This window comes from Cavenderia fasciculata (assembly GCF_000203815.1).
Source record: "Cavenderia fasciculata unplaced genomic scaffold Scf_ET2XIPL01COFD4-5, whole genome shotgun sequence".
Lineage (NCBI taxonomy): Eukaryota > Evosea > Eumycetozoa > Acytosteliales > Cavenderiaceae > Cavenderia > Cavenderia fasciculata.
In genome coordinates, this window is record NW_004457695.1 from 1,945,227 (window position 1) to 1,968,872 (window position 23,646).

General features: G+C 35.2%; 9 protein-coding genes across 9 annotated transcripts; 4 read left to right on the forward strand and 5 right to left on the reverse strand.

The window, feature by feature from the left end:
• Positions 1–172: 172 nt before the first annotated feature.
• DFA_08381 (WASP-related protein) lies at positions 173–2,737 on the forward strand (the record flags this gene model as incomplete). The annotated part of the gene is made up of 1 exon (XM_004355817.1): positions 173–2,737. One exon carries the CDS (start codon positions 173–175, stop codon positions 2,735–2,737), a length of 2,565 nt encoding a protein of 854 aa, XP_004355870.1.
• A 422-nt stretch (positions 2,738–3,159) lies between these two features.
• Positions 3,160–5,325, reverse strand: DFA_08382 (uncharacterized protein; the record flags this gene model as incomplete). Its single annotated transcript, XM_004355818.1, has 3 exons — positions 3,160–3,164; positions 3,223–4,595; positions 4,676–5,325. 3 exons carry the CDS (start codon positions 5,323–5,325, stop codon positions 3,160–3,162), a joined length of 2,028 nt encoding a protein of 675 aa, XP_004355871.1.
• Positions 5,326–5,458: 133 nt separating this feature from the next.
• Positions 5,459–7,320, reverse strand: DFA_08383 (uncharacterized protein; the record flags this gene model as incomplete). Its single annotated transcript, XM_004355819.1, has 5 exons — positions 5,459–6,434; positions 6,518–6,734; positions 6,781–7,029; positions 7,126–7,255; positions 7,297–7,320. The coding sequence occupies 5 exons, from the start codon at positions 7,318–7,320 to the stop codon at positions 5,459–5,461; spliced, it is 1,596 nt and encodes a 531-aa protein (XP_004355872.1).
• A 140-nt stretch (positions 7,321–7,460) lies between these two features.
• Positions 7,461–7,682, forward strand: DFA_08384 (uncharacterized protein; the record flags this gene model as incomplete). Its single annotated transcript, XM_004355820.1, has 1 exon — positions 7,461–7,682. The coding sequence occupies one exon, from the start codon at positions 7,461–7,463 to the stop codon at positions 7,680–7,682; it is 222 nt and encodes a 73-aa protein (XP_004355873.1).
• A 611-nt stretch (positions 7,683–8,293) lies between these two features.
• On the reverse strand, positions 8,294–9,256 carry DFA_08385 (uncharacterized protein; the record flags this gene model as incomplete). Its single annotated transcript, XM_004355821.1, has 3 exons — positions 8,294–8,732; positions 8,834–8,959; positions 9,033–9,256. 3 exons carry the CDS (start codon positions 9,254–9,256, stop codon positions 8,294–8,296), a joined length of 789 nt encoding a protein of 262 aa, XP_004355874.1.
• Positions 9,257–9,922: 666 nt separating this feature from the next.
• Positions 9,923–11,820, forward strand: DFA_08386 (uncharacterized protein; the record flags this gene model as incomplete). Its single annotated transcript, XM_004355822.1, has 5 exons — positions 9,923–9,971; positions 10,039–10,359; positions 10,436–10,915; positions 11,006–11,443; positions 11,534–11,820. 5 exons carry the CDS (start codon positions 9,923–9,925, stop codon positions 11,818–11,820), a joined length of 1,575 nt encoding a protein of 524 aa, XP_004355875.1.
• A 298-nt stretch (positions 11,821–12,118) lies between these two features.
• Positions 12,119–14,454, reverse strand: DFA_08387 (uncharacterized protein; the record flags this gene model as incomplete). The annotated part of the gene is made up of 4 exons (XM_004355823.1): positions 12,119–12,568; positions 12,679–13,088; positions 13,169–13,295; positions 13,396–14,454. 4 exons carry the CDS (start codon positions 14,452–14,454, stop codon positions 12,119–12,121), a joined length of 2,046 nt encoding a protein of 681 aa, XP_004355876.1.
• A 347-nt stretch (positions 14,455–14,801) lies between these two features.
• Positions 14,802–20,656, forward strand: DFA_08388 (uncharacterized protein; the record flags this gene model as incomplete). Its single annotated transcript, XM_004355824.1, has 4 exons — positions 14,802–14,857; positions 15,062–15,145; positions 15,238–16,122; positions 16,531–20,656. 4 exons carry the CDS (start codon positions 14,802–14,804, stop codon positions 20,654–20,656), a joined length of 5,151 nt encoding a protein of 1,716 aa, XP_004355877.1.
• An 83-nt stretch (positions 20,657–20,739) lies between these two features.
• DFA_08389 (uncharacterized protein) lies at positions 20,740–23,612 on the reverse strand (the record flags this gene model as incomplete). Its single annotated transcript, XM_004355825.1, has 6 exons — positions 20,740–20,751; positions 20,905–21,048; positions 21,118–22,474; positions 22,511–22,634; positions 22,690–22,961; positions 23,605–23,612. The coding sequence occupies 6 exons, from the start codon at positions 23,610–23,612 to the stop codon at positions 20,740–20,742; spliced, it is 1,917 nt and encodes a 638-aa protein (XP_004355878.1).
• Between the last annotated feature and the right edge of the window lie 34 nt (positions 23,613–23,646).

Here is a 23,646-nt window from a genome sequence, read left to right on the forward strand (position 1 = left end):
AAAAGATGAAGTTTGCCGGAGTTATCACGATGATGTGCGTTGGTTGGGTTACTTTTCATATTTATTGTGTTGTATTAATATCTATATATCTATATTTATCTATATTTATTTATATTTATTTATTTTTGTATTATTACTATAAATATATATATATACGACGAGATAGAGAAAGATGAGCAGTTGTCATCAATGTGACTGCAAAAGCTTTCAGGCTAATCCGTTCAAGCCAAAGTACTGTGCGATATGTCTACACAACCACACTCAAAGCTCTAGTTCGCTACAGACACTTGTAAAGAACGATAGTGTGGGCAATGCATCCCCTCCTCTTCCAAAGAAGCCTAGCAGCGGTAGCAGTGCAACAAGTGTTCAACCACAACCACTCACCAAATCCAACTCATTCTCTTCACTTCCATCAAATGGTGGCGGCAACAACAACAAAAAGCCACTACCACCTAAACCACCTGCATCATCATCGTCATCGACAACATCTAGTCTTGCAAGCAGTACTGGTAGTGTTGCAAGTAAGAGTGCTAGTTCTATCAATGTATCATCATCGTCGTCGGCAAAATCTACTGCAAGACCAAAAGCACAAGATTTCACAAAATCATCTTCATCTTCATCATCAACTTATTCATCCTCTACAAAGTATAATACAACTACATCTGCATCACCATCAAGAAAGAATACATCATCTTCATCATCGATTATGAGTAAGTTGGGCTCTTGGAAGGGCGCCATTCAAGGAAAGGTGTCAAATTTGATGAATAATGATGAAGACGAGACTGATCAAGTGATGGAGATCTCGGGCCCGACCGACTATAAACACAACACTCACATTGGCATTACAAATACTGGTGTCATCGAAACAAAGAATATTCCAGAGGAATGGAAACATATCTTTAAGAGCGTCGATCAAGCTCTTAAATCTACTGGTAGAAAGGGTGTCACTAGAAAGGAAGCTGCTCTCATTCTCAGTGCTGTTCTAAGTAACCAAGCTGCTGCTGCTGGAGGACAATCCCCTAACCCAACCAGTCCAACATTGGCAAATAAACCATCCAACTATAATAATAACAACAATAATAATAGTAATAGTACCAGTAGTTATAACAAACCAACAACAGTAGCATCACCAAGTATAAACAACTATTATTCATCTGTTCAACAACAAAAGCAATCGACTCCATCTAGTCCTTTACCAGCAGTACCAACCAATAACAATAACAATAACAACAATGTACCACCTCCACTTCCACAAAAACCATCACCTCCATCTCCATCTGTTGCAGTTAATGTATCGTCGTCACCATCATCGTCATCATCAAATCAACAACAACAAGAGATTCAACAATTATTGGAAAAGTTAAGAGCTAGTGAAAGTAAATATAGAACATTAGAACAAACATTCCAAAATAGTGAACGTGAGCTTGGGTCGTTGACAACCAAGTACAAGGCGTTGGAGAGTGGCAACCAGATATTGGCAAGCGAGCGTAAAAACATGGAGACTGAATACAACACGTTGAAGCAATCGTTGCAAGGCAGCAAAAAGACAAGCGAGTCTGACAAGAAGCCTTTGCTCGACAAGATTGCTTCGCTCGAGGCTAAGCTTGCCGACTTGGACACTGAGAAGCGTTCAATGTTGCAGAGCGATGACACCAAGGACAAGCGAATCAAAGAGTTGACAGGCAAGCTCAAAGACGTCGAGCAGTCGGCATTTGACCTCTCATTGAAAAACAAAGAGGTTCAAAGCGAGTTGGACACATACAAGACCTCTTTCAAGGCCGAGCAGGGACAGGTCAAGGACCTCGCCGTACAATTTGTGCAAAAGGAAAAGGACTTGAGAGAGGGCATTGAAAAGCAGTACAGTGGTAAGCTTCAACAACTCAAGGACGAGTCGGAGCAACTAGCCACCAAGCTACAACAAGCCGAGACCAAGGCCTCAAAGGCCGACGTTGAATTACAGTCGCGTCAAAGAGACGTAGCTACACTTGCCAAGCAAAAGGACGAGCTCCAAAAGCAGTCTGATTCCTACCGTGACAAGTGCGACAAGTTTGAAACCGACTTGGACCAACTCCAATCGACCCTCAAGAACCTCAAGAGCACACATGCCCAGTCACAGGCTGTCATGGACTCAACCACCAAACAAACCGAAGATTTTAACACCCAAATCAAGACACAGAACCAAACCATACTCAAACTCAACAACCTCGTCGACGAACAACAAATTCAACTCGACAAGGTCAAATCAGAGGCCAACAGTCTTCGTCAACAACTTGCACAGTCACAACAATCTGCCAACACTCAACAACAACAATATGCTCAACAACTCGAAGACACAAAGGCAAAGATGCAACAACAACATGCCCAACAACTCGAAGACTCCAAGGCAAAGATGCAACAACAAATATCCACACCACCAGCATCACCACCAGTTGTACCAAATGCACCACCCCCTCCACCTCCTCCTGTGGCTCCACCTCCACCACCTCCAACAACCAACACCAACACTGGCAAGGCTCCCGACACCAACAGAGTCGCATTTTTGGACAGCATCAAAAAGCCAGACATTGTTCTCAAGAGTGTTAGAGATTCAATGGTCATCAAATATGATCCAGCCCAAGACGCTGATCCAAACAATATGGTCAACATTTTGGTAAGAGCTCTCATTGATCGTAGAGCTGGTATGAATGAAGAAGAAGATGATGAAGAAGATGGCGATATGAATTGGGATGATGATTAAAGCAACTAACTTGTATAAAATAATAAATTTATTTATTATTGTATTATTAAATACCACATATCCCTTTTTATTTCCTTTAATTAATCCTTGTTTGATGACATTTTACCAATGTTCAAAATACAGAGAAAATTTATGGAAAAGTATTTTTCTACCACCCAAAGTCCCATAAGATTTGGCAAGCTATTAAATTTTGATACATTCATATTGTTGTAAACAAATAAGTATACTCAAGGCCTCTTTCAGCTATTAACCTACTATGTTATTTATAATCAAGTGGCGACCCACTATTCTCGAAGAAGAAACCCCCCCCCCCCCCCCGAGGCCTGTTTAAAACCTTTTTTTTTTTTGATTTTTTTTTACATTTATTTATTTGATTTATTTAAATTACTTTTACAATGTATTATTATTACTATAAAGATAATTTAAACTATGAATTTTGAAACGAGATAATAATATATGGATTTGATAAATATCCCAAAAATTACAATTGATTGGATGGATTGGACATGAAGCGAGTAAAATGTACGTTGGAAAAGTAAGAGCTTGAACATTCTTTACAAAGTATAGGATGGTATCATATTGTTTGGACTTTATAGCATATAGAAATGCTTCTGGTGTTAATGCATTTTCAAAGAGATGGGGATATGTGTCAATCATTTGATGCAATGGCAAACAGGGTGCTGCTATGAGAATGTTGGCATCAATCTTTGGCAGAGTGCCTTGGAATTTTTCTTTTTCCAAATATTTTAATACATCTAGATCCTTGTTGAATAGAGAGCATAATCGAAGGGAATCTTCTGTAAATTGTACATATTTCAGTTTCATTGCATCAATCTCTTTGATTAGGTCGATGTCTCCAGTTCCACAAGCCATGTTTCCACAAAAAGTTTGGTCTGGTGTTTTTCGAATGAGCGTCTGTACACCTTGTTTAAAGTGTGGTCGATTCTTAAAGTTTGTTGGAAATTCTTGGACGTTGGTGAGATGTGGTGCTTCTATATTGTTGAATTTTGAACGAATCACCGTTTCCATGTTCTTGGGAAGATTTTTAATAAATCCATCATAAGCTGGGATCTTGGTGAACAAGGTTTGATCACCATCCCAATAGATGAGTGCGTTGACAAGATGTTCCTTGGCAATGATTTTCTTTTCGAAAAAATATTTTAAACAATTTAAAGAGAGATCACTTGATGAACCAGTCTCTTTTCTAGTCATAGTATTTTTCCACAAGAGTCTAATGGCAAGTTGATTTTGTTTGTATTCTCGGTCTTGATGATTTCCATCTTGTTTGATTAGTTTTTTGGCCAATACAAATTCGATCATTTCAAAGTTGATTGTTTTGATCGTCGACACTATAGACACTTGTTGTGATACTTTTAGATTGAGATCTTGCAATAGATGTGTCAATGTTTTTAAATCACCACGTTCAACCAGTTCTGTAGGGTTGAATACTTTGATTGCCTTTTCCATTGCCAATAAATGTTCGACCGTTCCAATCCTCGATCGATTAATATAAATGTCTAAATTGAATCGAACCGAATCTGTAAATGGACATTTTGGTGATAATACAAATGCAATCATTTCATCTGATAATTCCGTATCAGGAAGAAATGGGATTGATATGGCGTACTGTGATGTTTTTTTTGAAGTTTCTATAGTGTCATTTTTGTATAGATCAAATGATAAAACCATATCAATGATATCCATATTATTTGAACATACTGCCGAATAAATAACCTCTATCTCACCATTGTGATCGATTGGTAGGATACTGTCCTTTGTATTTTCGTCCAACAACATTGATAAAATATCTTTGTTTCCCTTTTTAATTGCAAGGTGAATGGCCGTATGACCAATACGACTCGAACCAATTGTTTCATCCAAAGGTTTTGAATATGTCTGCAAATGACACTTGTCCAAGAAATAACGGACGAGACGTACACTACCCTTATCAATTGCTCGATAAAGAGGGCTAGTATAGTCATCGGCAAATGACCACTGCTCGCTGTCGTTTTGAACCAAGCAATCTTTGTTGTTTTGCAACTTTTTAGATAATCAAACATTTCAATTGCTCTATTCTCCTTGTCTTTGTCCTGTGCAGCACCATCGATTATATTTATAATGGTTTGTGTGTTCCATTCAATGGCTAGAGACGAATCCAACAAGTATTTGAGCAACTCCAAGTTTAAGTGACGTGCTGCTTGGTAGGTTGACTCGACCGAGACGAGAAACTTGAAATAATGAACGCCTTTGGATGTGAATAGACGATGAATGAATTTGACAATGTCTAGGCGGTTTGCACAGGCAGCGGCATCGATTGGTCGAATGGGATAGATCGAGTTGTAAAAGTTGCTTGCCAAGTGTGCCAAGATACGACTGAGCATCTCTACATGAATCGAGTAAAAGGTGACAAGACTGAACCGCACACCTTCAAAATCCCCCTTTGCAGCCATCACATGCAACGGTTGTGACATTCTTTGAAGGAATGCTTCACCCTTTAAAATTGTGTTATCACGATGCCATAGAATCTTGCATAGTAGATATCTATTCTTTAACATAAGAGTTGCCAACTCTTCTTTTGATAATGTCATTTAAATGAATGAATAGATAGATAGATAGATAGATCTATCTATCTCTTGAATTCTATACAAACAACTATCTTTAAAAAAAAGATGAAAAGTCAGATCGAGTAATTTTTGAGAAAATAATAATATTTATTTCCTTTTAAAATGCCAAGTTATAAAGCATTGCAATTAAAACCATTAATATTGGTATCAATATATAAATAACAGTATTACTTTTGGAACTACTACTACTACTACTACTACTATTTTTGTCTGCGTTGACATTGCTATTTTCTGATATTTTATGTTTGAATCCATTATTCTTGTTGGTTGTTGATCTGGATGTTGTGGCTGTTTTAGAGTCTGTCAACTTTGATGATCTTTCCAACTCTTGTTTGGTAGATTCAAATGAATGAACCCATTTTGGTTTTTTTTGTTGTTGTTGGTTGTCATTGTCACTACTAGTAATTACTTCTTCAAGATTTAATCCTAATAACTCTAATAATCTATTTTTACAATCTTGTAGAGGTTCATCTTCATTTAAATAATCACAAATGTCAATATGATCTACCCAACCAATCGACACACGTTTTGGTAGTGGAACTTGAAGTGTTGGACTATTAACAAAACAAGTAAAGTACTTTGAAATCGATCGGTTGTTGGTGATGATCTGATCAAACAATGTCTCTAACCTAGAAATGAATTGTCCAACCAAATCTTGATATAAATAATTGATTGCAGTTTCCAATGTTTCCTTTTCATTTATATATGCTTTACATTCAAATATTCCACTTTGAATCATTAATTTAAATGGTTGTGGTTGTTGAATATCACTATAATCAGCCAATGTAGCACTAGCTATTGTTATTGGTGTCGTTGATATGGTTGTAGGTTGATTTGATAATTTTAAAATTGGTTGATTTAATAATAAATCAATTTGGTGACAAGAAGAAGAAGAAGAAGAAGAAGTACCATCACTATTACTATTATTCTTTTTAATATTCTTTACAAGTGTTGTAGGTGGTAAGATTAAACTATCATCACCATTTACCAAATACATTGAATCCTTTAATTCACTAGAATAATACATTGATTCAATTTGCTTTTTTAAAACTATTTCCAAGTCTACCGCTGTACTATAATAATAAATAAATTAATTAATAAATTATCTTAAAAGTTAACATTATTTCTTTCTTTGCTCATTATTTTTACAACATACTTGTTTAAATCAATATCAAGTTGAATGGATAAAGATGTAACCAATTTAAAACAAGATAGTGTTTTTGAAATATTTGGTGATGGGAATACTATATTATCTGATTGTTGTTTAAACTTTTCATACTTGACAGTAGTCATATCATGTGATTTAAGTATATATTGTTTAGTTGATCTAAGATAAATCAATACATGCATATTTTCAAGTGTTTGTGAATAAACTATAAATAATTAAATTAAATGAATATTGTCAATAATCAAACTAACCAACTACTTCCTCTCTTTGTCTCATACATTTTCTATCTGAAATCAAACTATCTCTTATTGATTTCAATATCTTCCATAATAATGAATCATTTTTAGAATCTGTTGTCAATGTTGCAATTGATGGTACTGATAGATAGATACCGACCACTGAAACACCTCCATACATTAGTTTAGATACTTGTCTTGCATGTTCAGATATCCAAATCTGATCGAAATCTTTAATTGTCTTGTACTTTGTTATTTGATTGTCTTTACAAAGAAAAAGACAACATCTTTTTTAGTAAGTAACATGATCTTATAGTATAACAGTCATCATCATCATCAATCATCAATGTGTACACATACCATCACCATATAAAGGTGGAGTTGGAACAGACCCAATAAATACTTGATTCTGTCCTATAATCAATCCTTGACCAATCTCATCTCCTTTTACTTGTAATTGATCCATCTTTTGTTTCACGTAGATAGATAACTAAGTATAGTATACTTGAAGTCCTACTACAGTATCAATACTCTAGATGAGCCAGACCTTGACATGATTTTAATTTAATTTCTTTTTTTTCATTTTTTTTTTCATTGAGTGAGTTGGTGATCATTCGTTTCTTGCACTTTATGAGGAGTAATCAGTATTAGTTTCAAACTATATAACTATATTAGTCTAATTTAGAAGAACAAGAATGAACCCACTCATCCAACTCAAGCTCAACACCACCATCAAGCAAGCAGTCCACTTTGGTAAGACTTGGGGTGTCACTCTTTCATTCTGGGGTGCTACTGCCTCCCTCGGTCTCTTATACGTTGTTCAACCAAGAATCATCTTCAAGCACCTCCCACTCATTGGCGACCAATACTTGACTGCCAAGGATATCGAACAACAAAAGAAGCAACAACAAAACTAAATAGAATCAATACAAGAATAATAGATAGAATAGAATCATAATTAACGACCCAATAATAATAGTATTAGGATGATTTTTTTGTAAACAACATACACAACCATCAGTAGATGTATAATATATGAACGAATGAATGTAGGTATACATATATAAATTGATATCTTTTGAAGATAGATGACTAATCAATCATATATGATCATCCTACCTACCCTATTCAGCAGATAGATATTTATATAGTCAAAGAGAGATGGCGAAATAAAACAAAATAGTATTATAAAACAAACATAGGAATAGATATATATTGAACATTATAATGTTATTTGAAATAAGAAGATATACTTGGTTACACATACATTAAACAGATATTACAATTTATTGTTTGATTTGTTAATAACATATATATGATTTATATAGTTAAAATGGATGGCCATAAGAAGGGTTGGTTGGTTGGATGGTTGGATATTAATATATTAATTCAAAAACTACGATATGTTGTTATGATTTACTATTACTTGGTTATTATTATTATTACTTTAAGGTTAAAATTGTTGTTATATACAAAAAAAAAGGGGGAGAGATATAGGGAATAAATGATGATAGATTCGATTTAAACTTTACTCGTCTGAATCGTCTTCATCATCTTCATCATCATCGTCATCTGAATCATTTTGATTATTTGTTGTACTATAAGAACTCTTATAATTATCACCATATGCATTATCCCATTTAGAAGGATCGGTACCACCAAATACACTGAATGGAGTAGCAAACGATGACATTAGTTCCTTGCCAAGTACTTCCATCGATGACATGACAGTCTCGGCAACCTCTGGTTGTGCCAACAATTGTTTGTCGTGTTCCTTTACAATGTGTGGTATTTTGGATTTGATGAGTGCACGATCCAGAGTATCTGGCAATTCTTGGAGATAGTCCAAATAGACAACCTTGTGTCTCCAAACCTTTTCACTCAAAAATGGTGACATCATCATAAACAATACCTTTAACCATGTTGATGGATGAAGTATATAGAAATGTTTTAGATTCTTTTTATAACTAAATGAATCAATGAATACAACTTTTAGTATTAGAAGTTCAACTGTATAGTACACATCGATCCCATGTATTCATTCATTCATTCATTTTATATAACTTACTTTCTTGGTAATAATTGGTATGTCTTTAATAACCATGCACGGTCAGGTGTACTTTCTTGAGCCAAACCATGGTGAGAATAGATGATACTATAATGACCTCCAGTAACCAAAGGTTCTAATGTTTTACTAAAAAAAAGTAGAGAATAAGAAATGAGTATCATTACACTATTATTGCTACTGCTACTATTGTATTACATACCACATATAAGACATCATTTTATCTAAACCACTAATACCCAATGGTAGTTTATTAGCCAATACCAAGTAGACGGGATGACTCTGTTCATCCAATCCAACGGGTATAAAGCAACCAGACTGTGCAATATCACCAAAGTCTTGAGCACTTGCTTTCTCCATTAACTCTTTATAAGCATCTGTTACTCCTTCCAACTCGCTTACTCCAATCGTTGCTGCTGTTGCCATTTCTATTTCTATTTATATATTATATTATATTATATTAAATTAATTAATTGTTCTCTCTTTAAAACTATATAACTATAAAACTATTTATAAAAGAGTGCTGTGATTATCCTTCCTTCCTTCACCTTGCAAGAGTATTATTGACTGTGAATGTTGTTGATTTGTGTAAAGGGGAAGTAGCTATAGTAACAAACAAACAAACAAACTTCACACACAAATAAATAAAATTGCTTTTTGAAAAGTGAGGTGTGTTGTCATCGGTGATGAAATTGCTTCGACGACATGTCGCCAAATGAGGTGCCGAAAAAGGAAAGTTACAATTTTTAAATTAATTTATATAAATCTTTGTCTAGACGAGAGGGTCTCGGTTTGATTGAGTGGAGGAAGTTTAGATAGATTTAGATTGTGGTGATATCTATCAAACTATCAATTGATCAATTAATAACTAAATATTATTTATTTCTTTATGAATGAATGAATGAATGAATGAATGGGAATGATAAAGGAAGGTGAGGTTGAAGGTCTCAAAATCAAAGAATGTTGGCGAATAATAAAAAAGGTTGACAACATGATCGTTTGAGCTAATAGACAAATGAGGACAACCTATGATGGAATATATACGCAGCAGCAACAAATTATTAATTTAATTTATTAAAAATTTCATCTAGAATGGGTTACAATGAAACGACAACCATTACAACTTTCATTATAACGAATAGTAGATAGATAGATAGATAATATAGATAAGAGATAGTAGAGAGAGAGGATGTTTAAAAAATTAAAAGAAAAAGCATCAGCAACTACATCAAGTTTAGCTGAAAAGGCATCAGCTGCTAGTACAAGTGTATCAAATAAAGTGTCGACCAAAGTAGACGAGGTCAAGGAAAAGAGAGCACAAGATAAATTGACAATCGTAGTACCACAAGCTGAATCATCTGCCATCAAAGGTGGATTCGTCGTTGCAATCGGTAACAATGAATCAAAGCAATTGGTACAAGGTCCAAAGGGCAGCACAAACTATAAACAAATGACTGCTATCATCCCTTCCTTTTTAGTTGATATTGCATATGTTAGTGTTGGTCATGATCATATTTATTTTGTTTCTAGTAAGTATAAAGAGAAGAATGAAAAGAGAGTAGTCGATAGAGTATCTAATTAATTTATTGTTTTTCTATTCAATAGAGGATGGTAAATTTTATTATTCTGGATCAAACAAGGATGGACAATTGGGAGCAATGTCACCATCAAAAGATGATCAATTGGTACAATTTACCAATTTAAAGATTGGTGCCAAGAGTGTTGTTTGTGGACACCATCATACTATGTTTTTGTGTGATAAGGGTGCGTTGTACAGTACTGGACGTGCTGATATGCTTGGTATCAAGACGGATGAAAACAAGTATTCTCCCAACCAAGTCATAACCCTTGCCAACAAAAAAATTGATCTCTATGCAACTGGACCAAAGCATTCCTATGCTGTTGATGATACTGGCAATATCTATGCATGGGGACGTAGTGATCTACTAGGTCTTGGTCAATTTGTAAAGGTTAAACAAATCTCTGTACAACGTAAAGAACCAACCCTAATAGAACACACTGGATTCTTAAACTTTAAAATTGTTCAAATTGCTTGTGGTGATGAACATACTCTTTGTTTATTACGTATGTTGTTGGAGTAATAACAAAAAAACATATTACCAACATGACATTGTTACTAATTACTAACTTTTGTTTTGATTGATATTTTTTTAGAAAATGGAGCAATCTATGCATGGGGTAGAGGTGAAGAAGGACAGCTTGGTAATGGAGTCAAGGAAACGAGACAATCACCAATTCCAATCGACTCACTTGCAGGTCTTAAATTAAAATCGATTAGTGCTGGTGCATTCAACTCGGCAGCGATCACTGATGATGGTGAATGCTATGTATGGGGTCAATACCACAAGTCTATCCTCAAACCCGAGCCACTCAATACTGGCGACCGAAAGGTATTGAAAAATGTAGCACAAATCTCTCAAAGCGGATACTACAATATTTTGTATACAACAACCAATGACGTCTATACATTTGGTATCGATTATAAACTATCTACAGAAGCTGCATGGATTCCAACCAAACATCACATCGATGATCCATTCCTCCTAACTAAAAAAATTACTCAAGTTGTTGCTTCCTCTTCTAATTTCTATTGTATGTATTATTAATAATAATAATGAAAAAGATTTATATTATATATTTAATTAATTTATTTATTAAATTAATTTATTTTTAATTTTAAAGTGATTGTTTATGAAGGATCATCAATGGAACCAAAATTCAAAATTGATTATACATTGGGTAATGATAAGACTAAATCACTACAACCACTTGCTCCATCACAGTACAGACAAAACATGAATGCTTTGTTGGCCAAGCCATCCAAGCCATCTACATCATCAACAACCACTTCAACAACGTCAACTACATCAACAACAGCCTCTAAACCAATAGGTGCAGATACATCTAAACGATCATCATTGGATAGTGATAGTGATGACGACGATGATGATGAGGAGGATATTTTATAATTCATACATTCATTTGTTTCCCAACCAACCAACCAACCAACCAACCAACCAACCAACCAACCAACCAACTACGCAAAAATTAATTTATTTAAAATTATAATTATTAATCATTGATTGATATTTATACCTCCTTTAGCAATATTGATTGAAATCAATACTCAAATAATCTAATAAAATATTAAATTTATAAAATATAAATAATTTGTTTGAAAGGATTGTGTAAAGCTACTATGAACTAGTAGTTTGATAGAATAATAAATTTTATTATATAATACTATTATTATTACTATTACTATTATTAATCTGTTTGTTGATCTTTAAAAATTGGAGGTGATTTTAAATCTACAATATTTAATAACTTTAAATTCAATTCCAATTGTTCACCTCGCTCACTTGCTCTGACCATTTTAGCTCTGACCACAATACCAACATAGATAAATGATGATACAACCAATGTAATGATAACAATCCAAGGCAAAGAATGCATGCTTATATGATGTTGACAAAGACCAATCACCCAAGGAATGGTAATTTCTCCACCCACAGCACCAATCACCATGAATGAAGTTGATTCACCACTCACTGGCATATTCAAGTTTCGAGGCAAAGAGAAACAAGTTGGGAAAATAGATGCCAATGAAATACCCAATCCAGCAGTCGATATAATTAAAATAACTGATGAACTTTTAAATAATACCAATAATATAGAGAAAAATAAACATCCACCAATATCCATCATTACCATTTGCTTCAAAAAAAAAAATATAAAAGAAAATAAATAAATAAAGAAGAAAAATTAAGTTAATAATCAATCAATCAATATTTTTCTATTTTTTTTTTTTAATTAATTCTTCTTACATGAGGAGTTAAAACCATTGAAACAAAAACACCAACTAATCTACTAATAGTAAAACTTGTCCAAAAGAGTGAATTTAAAAGAGCAGCTGATTGATCCTCGAAATTGAGATTTAATTTAGAGTAGGTGTAGATCCAACCACCATAACCAGCCTCTGCACCAACATAGAAAAAGAGGAATATAGACACAGCTATAATAACCTCGAGACGTAATCTCTTTTCACTCGTTGAAACTACCTCTTGTGATTCTTGATCGTTTGCTACAATGTCTGGTTTGACAGGTGGCAAGAAAAATATTGGCACACCTGCTGCAAACATGATAATCGACAATACCAAATACTGTGTAAACAATGATGAATTTATCATAAAACTAACTAAAAATGGTGCCAATAATGCTCCAACACCAAATGCAACTAGAAAAGAAATTGAAATTTAAATTAATAAATAGTAGGTAAATAAATAAATATATGTATATGTAATGTTTTACACATACAATGTAATAATTGCATAAATGGATTAACCTTGTCTTGCCAAACCCAAACAATCATTGTATTTAAACCTGAATCGATTAATCCAGCAAATCCACCTTCAAAAAAGAATATTATTCCTGTCAACCAAATCTATTGTTCAAAAAAACAAATAATCATAAGTTAATTAATATTTTATACCTTTATGTGATATATATATATTGTATTTGTATTTGTGTATTTGTTTACATACATTATGAGATAATGGAATTAAAAATAAAGCAACAGCCATTAATATTGTGGCAAGTCCACATATTAAATTACCGTTTGGAACACGGTCATAGAAACGGCCACTAAAACTACCGAAAAAGTAGCCAAGTCCTCTTGCACTGAAAAAGTAACCGACCTGATCCAATGTACTGTGAGTATTGGTTGATAGACTGAGTAGTGTCGGACCAAGACTACCAACACTAATACCAAGTGACACAAAACAAAGTAGATAGGATATGGTCAGAGTCAACTCTCTCTTGTATATTTGAGCATCGACTCTTAATTTGTTGCAATAGTTTAATATTCGTTCATAGGGGTCGAGATTTGCCATTCGTAAAGAGGGGTCTTGTTGTGAATCTAAAAAGTCATTCTCGTCCAAACTAGACACTGACATTGACGACGACGACAATGACGCATCCTCTTCACTCTCCATCTCCATCTTTGTTACATTTCCACTACCACTAAGCATTCTCATTTCTTTTTTAAATCGTACCATCTTTGTTGGTGATGTTGCTTGGCTGTTAACATTAGAAGAAGAAGTAGATGAAGAAGAAGGAAGTGGAGATATAAGTTTAGGTGAAGGTGGAGGTACAGTTACCATCAAAGATGGTGATGATGCAACTATTAATTCTACTGGTTGTTGTTGTTTACTATGTATTATATTATTATTATTATTATTATTATTATTACTATTTCTATTATTACTACTATTATGTTTATGATTATGATCTGTAAATACATGTGTTACTTCCTTCTCGACAGTTTCATTTTTAATATTATTATTACTATTATTACTCTTTTGTATTAAATTACTACTACTTGATTCATCCTCCTCTTCTTCATCGTCATAGTTATTATTATTATTATTATATATTTCTTCTTCATCATCTTCTAAATTACTACTATTACTACTATTACTATTATTGCTAGTATGTAATATGACACCATTTTCAGTGGTGTTGTCGGTGTCGTCTTGGTTGTTGTTTTCGTCTATCATATAGTCATCTTCATCATTATCGTCATGACTGTCCATGTATCCCATATTGATGTATATCTTCTGTCTGTCTGCACTATAATATATAATATATTATATTTTAAATATCTCGTTTCAGCAGCAGTGTTTCAACTTTAGACGAGTACTCTTTAATTTCGCAAAACAGCTCAACACCGTCTCTTTGCCTTTTTTTTGTTTTAATTTATTTTAATTAATTTATTTTTTGTGTAAGCCTCGTATATGCATCACCACACAGATACATCATACAACTCTACTCGATTCTCCCCTCCTCCCCCCCCCCCCCCCCCCCCTAACCCCTTTTTAGAACGAACATATCTATCTATCTATCTATTCATTCATAATTGATTTCAATCGGAGGATGAAAGAATGGATGAATGACTGAAGTTCAAGGTCGCTCGTCAAAGAGACAAGAGAAGATTGCTATTGCTTTGCAATCATTCTTTCTTTCTTTGTCGGTGAATGGCCTTCTCGCGCATCTAGTTTCATCTTGCTTCATTCCGAACCTCCTTGCAAAAAATCTTTTTCTAAGAATCTTAAAAAGTTTAGCGTGACGTGGGTTGTGGAGATTATCTTTATCATTGTCTTTGTATTTGCATTTGTCACTTCATTATCTTTAAATTTATTTGTTTACAAGTACCTCTTCTTCTTCTGATACTTTTTTAATAATTATCTCATCTCTCTTAACATCTATCAACTTTGTATATTTCACTTTAAAAATGTAAGTGTATTCTCTTGTCTGAAATCATATGATTTGATATTAACCTTTATATATTATTATTATTTTAATAGGGGAGATTTATTATTATTTAGAAAAGTATTTGAAAAGGAAAGTAGTAGAATCTTTCAACATGTACATTATATATCACAAACAAAATTGATAAAGTTGGACTTTGATCAATTGTCTTTGAAATACAGAAGATCGTATATCTACAATTACAATCAGTTGGTTGATGTAGATTTGATGATCAAACATGGTTTCATCACCGTGTTAAAGGAAAAGATTGATCGTGGAGAGACACTCAACTTTTCAAAAGACTCTATTCTATTGGCTTGCTCGGTCAAAGAGGAGACCGGTCTCCTCCCCAACTCTCTCGAGTCATCATTGGTCTACAAATTATATGAAAAACATCCATTACTGTTTAGTAGCAAAAAGGTTGTAAACAGAGTACGTGATATCGTCACTTTCAACTACCTACTTGAAAAGTTTGGCAAGTCAAAGATCGACATTGTCAAATCATTCCTCAATGGTTTGAAAAAGGAGAAATATGATCAAGGTGACAGGGAGTTATCGGTCTATTTATTGGGACAGATAGACAATGCACGCACACGATCTGATTTAAAGTTTGATTACGGTCAATTAAAACTGGTGCTGCATAGACATGACATTACTGGTAATTGTCTAAAGTTGGCGTTACTTTATGACAATGATTTGGTCGTCGACAAAGATGTATTTATAAAGTCGTGGGAGAGTGCCTACTACAAAGCAGTGTCAGTGTCTGCCATGTGGACACAAACAAGAGTAGAGCTGATCGGCAAGCCAATCACACCAAATGTATTCTTTCACTTGGCTTACCTTTTACCCGAGCATATTACCAGGGATGGATTGGCTGCCAGAGACCCCGTCCCCTTTATCTCTCATCTTCTCGGTCTCACCAAGCAAAACTGGATCGATACACCGGCACACGTACGCGGCGGGTATGTGAGATCAGTCATACACGCACTCAACGCCAACTATGTATCATACAATCGTAACGAGTCAACTATGGTGTCGGTTACCAATTTCATGTCCGATACCAAGTTTGCCAGTTTCTCCGGCACTCCATTTGAACAGATGAAATTGATGATTTTAGAGTTGGTCATGCTCTATCCACCACACACGGTTAGCGAGATTGCCATCAACTATAAGCCGGCGTTGGTCGATTTGATTCGCATGAACAATACAGAGGTCGTAAAGTTCTTGTTGGATCTAGAGTTACGCGTCTTTTTCAAACAACATGTATTTGATTTGGTGTGTGGCTATGGGTCACTAGAACAGGTTCGTTTTGCAAGATCGTATCTCCTCCAGGAATCAACCCTCGTTGTTCCGCATATCCATCGTTTCAGTAAAAAGGCACTCATCAATGTGTTTAGAACACGTAGTGACGAGCACGCATTTTCAGTTTACCAATTCCTTGTCGATGAAAAGTTGTTTGCCAACAGACCTGAAACAGTGCTAGAACCAATCAAACTCTTACAAATGTCCATTTTCAATTTTAATTTGGAAACTATCAGACATTTATTCAATGTTTTGAAAACCAAATACAACCCACAACAATTGGAACTAGTACTATTGGATTCATTGGTTATCCCCAAAGAAGTGGTAGAGTCGATCTTTATCAATCAATCACAACAGGGTATTATCAATACCATCGACTTTATCTTTACCAACCTTTGTAACCATTTCAATCAATTCCATTGGTTTTCAGTGGCTGCGCGTCTCGGCAACCTCGAGATATTCCAGTATCTCCACTGTCTTCGTTTGCAGGCCGAGATCTTTTCTCCCTCACACTTTAAAACCACTTTGGCCGACGATGCTTTCCTCGATGGTATCAATGACAACCTCGTTGACTTTATTCTAAAGAACCGAAAGGAGAAGCTTGGTGAACCGTCACTCTTGATGATTGGACAAAAGGGGTCACTCAAACAACTCGCTCAATTCAACCTCACCATCGAAGAATTAAAGGTTGTATTGGGTCAAGCCATCCGATGTGGTAATTATCAATTAGTTTTGCATCTCCAACACCTTGCAGATATTGCTGATAATGACAATGAATTCTCCCAAAACAATTTGTATTTATATATTAAAAGTTTTGGTGATATTAGAGTTTTACAGTTTGCATTGGACAACAAAAAAGTATTGGGTGATATTCCACCAAATTTGGATTATGCACAAAGTGTGCATATGAAAGCCATACAAATGTCGCAAGTCTCCCTACTCTATTACCGTGCATTAAAGTCAAATCGTTTGGATGTTGCCAAGTTGTTGTATGACAATTATATAACTCTATCAGTCTCATCGTCTGTGCCAATGCTGACTCTTCGTCGAGTTCACCATTTAATTTGGATTGGTCGATTGGATGTCCTCACCTATCTCGACTCTATTGGATTGTTAAACAATTCTATTCTCGAGGGATTCGATCTATTGCACAGTGACTCTGTATCTAGTAGTGTCATTGAAATGATAGAGTCAAAATATGGAATCATTCCAAATCGTCAAACTAAAAAGATAGTATCAACAACACCAAATCAATCAACACTAAAACAAAAAGAAGAGGGTATCGATGTAGAGATGAAAGATCAAATAGATACATCAGTTATTTCAAGAGTATTTCAAAATTCATATTTGGTAAAGAGTATTTTAAGATTTACTCATCCATTTGGACGGACTACTATCCCATGGAAAGAGGTGTGTTATAACTTGGAAGATTATTTACAATGGCCACGACGATTGTGGGCATACAAGCTCAAGACGCAACAACCAATGTTTGTCACGTCCAAGGGTATCCTCAGGTTTGTGACACATTGCTTTGACGAGGAGTTGTTTGGACTCTTGTTTGGAAGATACAAGGATATGTTTGACTGTCCGTCTGTCCTCATCCAAGCTGCTCGATTCGACAATTTAATGGTTGTCAAAGCATTACTGCAAGAGTTTACTTTTGATCCAGAGTATTTCCGATTTATCGATATCGACACTCCCTATATCCGTCCACATACATCCAACGGTCCTCAAATGCTTGTTCCCAACCAGAGAACAGGTTCGGCTCTCACCATTTCTCACAACAAGTTTGGTTTGATGTATTTGTTTGCACATTTCCAAAGAAATGAAAAGGTGATGGAACACCTCAAGCCCACCCCTCCAAGAACGACACTATCCACACCCGATCAACAACAATTGACCGACCTCAAAAACAGAATCAACTTGCGCAAAATGGAAATGCCAGCAGGCGGGGATACAGAGTCCAACCAGCTACTTGAACACCTCCATCTCCAAGCCGATCGATTACAACAAATCGTTGACACTGAAAATGCTTATAGTAGATTACCACAACATCACGTGTCGGCATTTGGTACAAAGTTTTTGCCAAACCGTCAACAAAGCAAAAGCAAAACCGTTCACCACTCTCCCTCCTCCTCCTCCAAGCCCACTAAAAATCTTGATGTGTTTGATCTATATTATGATCAAAAGCAAAGTGCCAAACTTGTAAATCCATTTGATATATTCTTTTCGCAGCAATTGGAGACAAAGAGACCTAGTGTGAGACCGAACCAAGTTGACTATACACGAGCACTCCAGAACGGAACCATTCCATTGCTCCGTTGGTTGTTTAACCAACAAAGTCCACCTCAATACTCCACCTCGAACATTTCGTCTCTAACCTTCCTCCTCCACAACCTAAGGGCGTACGAGATACCCAACAACGTTCAAGTCAGCAATACTTTGTTTTCATGGTTACAAAAAAACGAACATTTACTACTCGGTAATCCACAACTCGAGAATTCCATTTTGATGCCACGCGTCAACTACAACTACAACACGACCAAGGTTGTCTTTTTCAAGTCTCCAATAACCATCCAATTCAATGATAATTGTTTGCAACCCGGTCCTGATATGTTAAAGTTGTCCAAATTGTACCTCTTTGCCAGTATTAATCCAGTCACCTTGCTCAACCAAGTCATCCAATCACCCAATTCCGAATCGACTGTACAGTTTTTGCTTGGTCACTTGTACGAGAAATTAAAGTCACTTCCATTTGCTCTGATTGGTAATGTCCAACCAAAGATTGAGTATGGTTTGGATATTGTCAAAGCTTTGATGGTCGAAAGATTAAAGGAAGAGGGCGAGGCAAAAGAGACTGATAAACTAGGCTTCCACGTAAGAAGGGAGAGATTGCAAGAATGGCACCGCCAACAAACGGCCGATTTACAAAAAACTTTCCAAACCCAAATTCAAGTATCTATTGATCAAGAACAAGACGAAAGAGCCAAAAAAACACTATTGCTTCTTCACAGTCAACAACATGCCATTCAACAAAATCTACATCAACAACAACAAATAGAATTGGCTCTTCTTCAGCAACAAGAACTACAACAACAACACCAACAAAACAATCCAGGTACAACCATGGCCAGTCAGGCATTTGGAGATGGAGGTAGAGGTGGATTTGGAGGTAGAGGTGGATTTGTAGGTGGAGGTTTATTGAGAGGTGGATTTGGAGGACCTATCAATGCAAGACCAGGTCGGGGCGAACCAAGATATGGATTTGGACGTACAACAACCAATCCTTTGGAAAGTCAGTTTGTCACCATTGCAACTTACCAAAAAGCACAACAGGCTGATGGTGGATTCGACTTGGACCAATTTTTCGATCAGTTGATATCAGGTCATTTTGGTGATACATCCCTCCCCACCGCCAAAGCAGTCATAACAAACTGTCTTCATTTCTACCTGTCTATTGGTGATTTGCAATTTGTTCAAAAGTACACACAGTTATATCCATCGTTTGATGACGTGCTCAAGAATAGTTTGTCAACCTACCAACTTTTGCCATCGGCCACTTGGGAGGTGAGAAAGTGGGTCTATGCTAGCAAGGCCGAAAAACAACTGTCACTAGACTCTGATCTTGTCGATATTGGTAGAATGGGTGATTTGGAACGTTACCATCTGATGGCCGAGGTTGGCACACTTACAGACGCCAACATTGAAACAGTCCTCAAAGAAGCCATCAATTACTCTCAACTTGAGATGTTGCGCTACTTTGAAGAGCACGGACCAAAGCCTTCAGACATGAAGCCAGTTCACCGAGGAGGAGGAGGAGGTTCCTTTAGAACTGGGCCAATGTCTGCTCATACTCTCTTGTCGCCTCTCATATCAAAGACTCGTCCTGTTACCCAAGAGTTTATCGATTTTTGTAGCACCACTGGCTTGCTTATGACCAATTTAACTGTCCTCACTCGTGTCATTGCCCTGTGTAAATGGGATCTATTGATGTTTTATTTCAAATACAACCCACAAACCATCACTAACAATTGGCATGGAGTCGACTCTGTAACAGTCCACGATCTCAAGACAATCTTGGCAGCATTCCCAGGTATACATAGAACACCTGATCTTAGTCGTTTCGAATGTTCAATCTATATTAAAAAGATTATCAATCAATCATTATCTAATCTCCCTCAAACTCAATCTTGAACACACATTCATTAAATAAAACATTTATTTTAATACCAATCTTAGGTTAATCATCCACAAACATAATTCATTTATTTTAAAAATTAGTGAGTACTCTTAAATAAATGAATTATGTTTGTGGTGCATCATTAAGAAAGGCAATCAAAAGTTTTGAATCCTGTTTACCATCTCTCAAGTGTATGTATACATTTTATAATATTTGTTTGTTTTATTTTAATTATTAAATAATTATTTTGTTTGAGTTTTACAACTTGAGCTTCTTCTACTCCAACCTCTTTGAAACCACGCTTGATATCGATTTCTTGGCCTACTTTTACCTTTTGAGACAAAAATTTATATGTAAATCTAATGGGATCAAGTTCATAATTAACTTCATGACTGCCCATGTACATCTAAAATAAATAATGATCAAGTTAAAAATGGTTTCTATAGGTAGGATATGATAGGAGGTTAAAACTTACACTTTTGTTGGTAAAAACAAATTCATTATAATCAGAGAAACCTGCAATATTTTTATAGGTATCATAGTGTTTTAATGAATCCAAAGAAAACTCTTTGATCTCTAATTGTACACAATCTTTTTTTCTTCCTTGTGAACACTTGTAAAGGTTATTTCTAACTGTAACATCTGTCACCACCTTGATAAAATCTTTGCCAGTATAAATATCATAACATTTTGATTGTTGAGCTGTGATGTTTGAGAGATCTGCAAAGTGTCTGTCAACATCACTCTTTCCATGATATTGTGCAGAAAACTGCCATTCCACTCTATTGAGGCTTTGTGATGGTGACTTTTTAAGGTCAATACAAAACGATAATATCTCGGCAGACTTGAAATGTTTTGCTCCATCACTCCAAAAGAAGATTTGTGAAAAGTGTCTAGCTTTGAACAACTCTGATGTGGAAAAGAATAGCTTGATACTATGAATCACATATGACGAACAATGATTTAAAACATCTGAAAAAACATCAAAATGCTCTTTAACCACTTCATTTGTCGCTGGATCTCTATGGTAAATAACCATTCCAAGAATGCTTCTTTGTGGTTTTCCATAGAAATTTTGACTGAGTTCTTCTGGTCCCATTCCAAGTGCAATATTCTCTTTAAAGTCCATCAATACAATGACTTGATCCTTTGTCAATGATTCCTTTTTTTTCTCGAAATCCTTTTTTCTCTTTTCAACAAATTCCTTGTGAATTTTACAGGTTTTAAAATCTGTATCTTCCTTTTCTGTGAGCGTGGTCTTTTCTGCTTTTGCCTTGAGCACGTCATATAGATGGCAATATGGACAAGTATCAGTTCTGTTGTTGAAGATTTCAACATCAGATGGTACAAACTTGTAAAATGTACTGCGATGGATTGGTGTCTTTTCATCATTGTCTGAACAGTCTTTGTACTTTTTCGCAATAAATTCAACATAATAAGCATATGCCTGTGCAATTGATTGGCACAGTAGCTTTCTTATTGGTGTCGATACTCTTACTGTCTTATTGTTGGCATCCTTTTGGTTCTTTGTGCTACATTTTGAAGAAGGTTCTGTAATCGTTGTTTGAGCATAAAATTCTTTAATATCCTCCATTATTTTCTTTTTGTTGGCATCTGTTTTATTGATATCAGATCGTCCCAGAGCCTGGCAGAATTGTGTATACTCCTCTGCTCTAATGTTTCTACCAGGTCCATATTGTTTTGCATGTTTGTTGGCGTTTGTGAATGCACCATTTGCAAATTTGAAACCAAAATCTCTTAGTTGTGAAGCAGTATGAAAAGGTGATACCGATGATAATATTCTTTTAAAGAAAGGAATTAGTATAAATGAACTAGAAGTTTTAAATATAATAATATATGCAACTTACTGTGTTTTTGTAAAATGATTCTTTTTCCCATCTTTTGCTTCCTTGTGCATCTTTCTAATGATGTTGAGACAACTATAATCTCTTGTAGCCATAAAAACTGTACCATCGTTGTAGATCTTTTCTCCTTTGGGATCGAGCAACATCTTGATATCCTCTTCCATGTTTAGATATGCTGAAACTTCTTAGAACCTCTGATTGTAGTTCTTGGTCGCCACCTGTATGTCTATTTAACGTGGATGATATTTGTTTTCTAATGCGTTGGACTTGTCTTAATGGGTATGTTGGTTTAACGCGATTGCCAATGAATGGTTGAAAGACTGCTCCTGTTGGTGGTGTTGTGATTGTTTTTGTTGTTGCTACTGCTGCTGCTGGAGATGGAGAGATTGTTGTTGTTGCTTCTGCTGCTGGAGATGCAATGATAGTTTGGGTTGCTGTACTCATGATTAATATGCTTAAAATAAAGATAAAAATATATCTATAATATTGATAATTCATTAATGATTAAAGATATTATCAATTTGATTAAATAATTAAATGTTTATTGATTACTAATAGACATATATCTTTTGAGGGGTAGGTTGCTGACTTAGAGAAAAAATATTTCAAAACCATGGTTGAAAATCGAAAGTAAAAACCACCCTCCTTTCTTTCCTTCATTCAAAATAAACACTACTCAAGTCTTCCAATTTGCCTCTTCTTTGTTGTTTCATAGGTAGAGATCTGATCTGGTCATTATTAATCCACATCAAGCAGTATCTGATGGGGAGAGTGGTCTGAAAGAGTGATTTATATGGTATAAAACCTTTCTAACTATCTAGACACCCCATCTCCTCATCATTCTCTTCACTCATATTAATATTTAAAAGGAAAAAAATAACTACTAAATTTTATGAGTACCCCCATCTCGTCGTCATTCGCTTCACCCTCACCCACTCACAGTTATTATAAAAAGGAATACTACTAAATTTATGAGTCAAGAGAGAGAAAACTATGACTTGAACATCAGAGTAGTGACATCACCCACACTCTCACCAAAATTAAATTAATTTAATGATTAATCCCCAACAAAAGCAAAAAGATAGAAATTAAAAAACATTCTCATTTTTTTTAATGAACAAGAGATAGATAGTAATTAT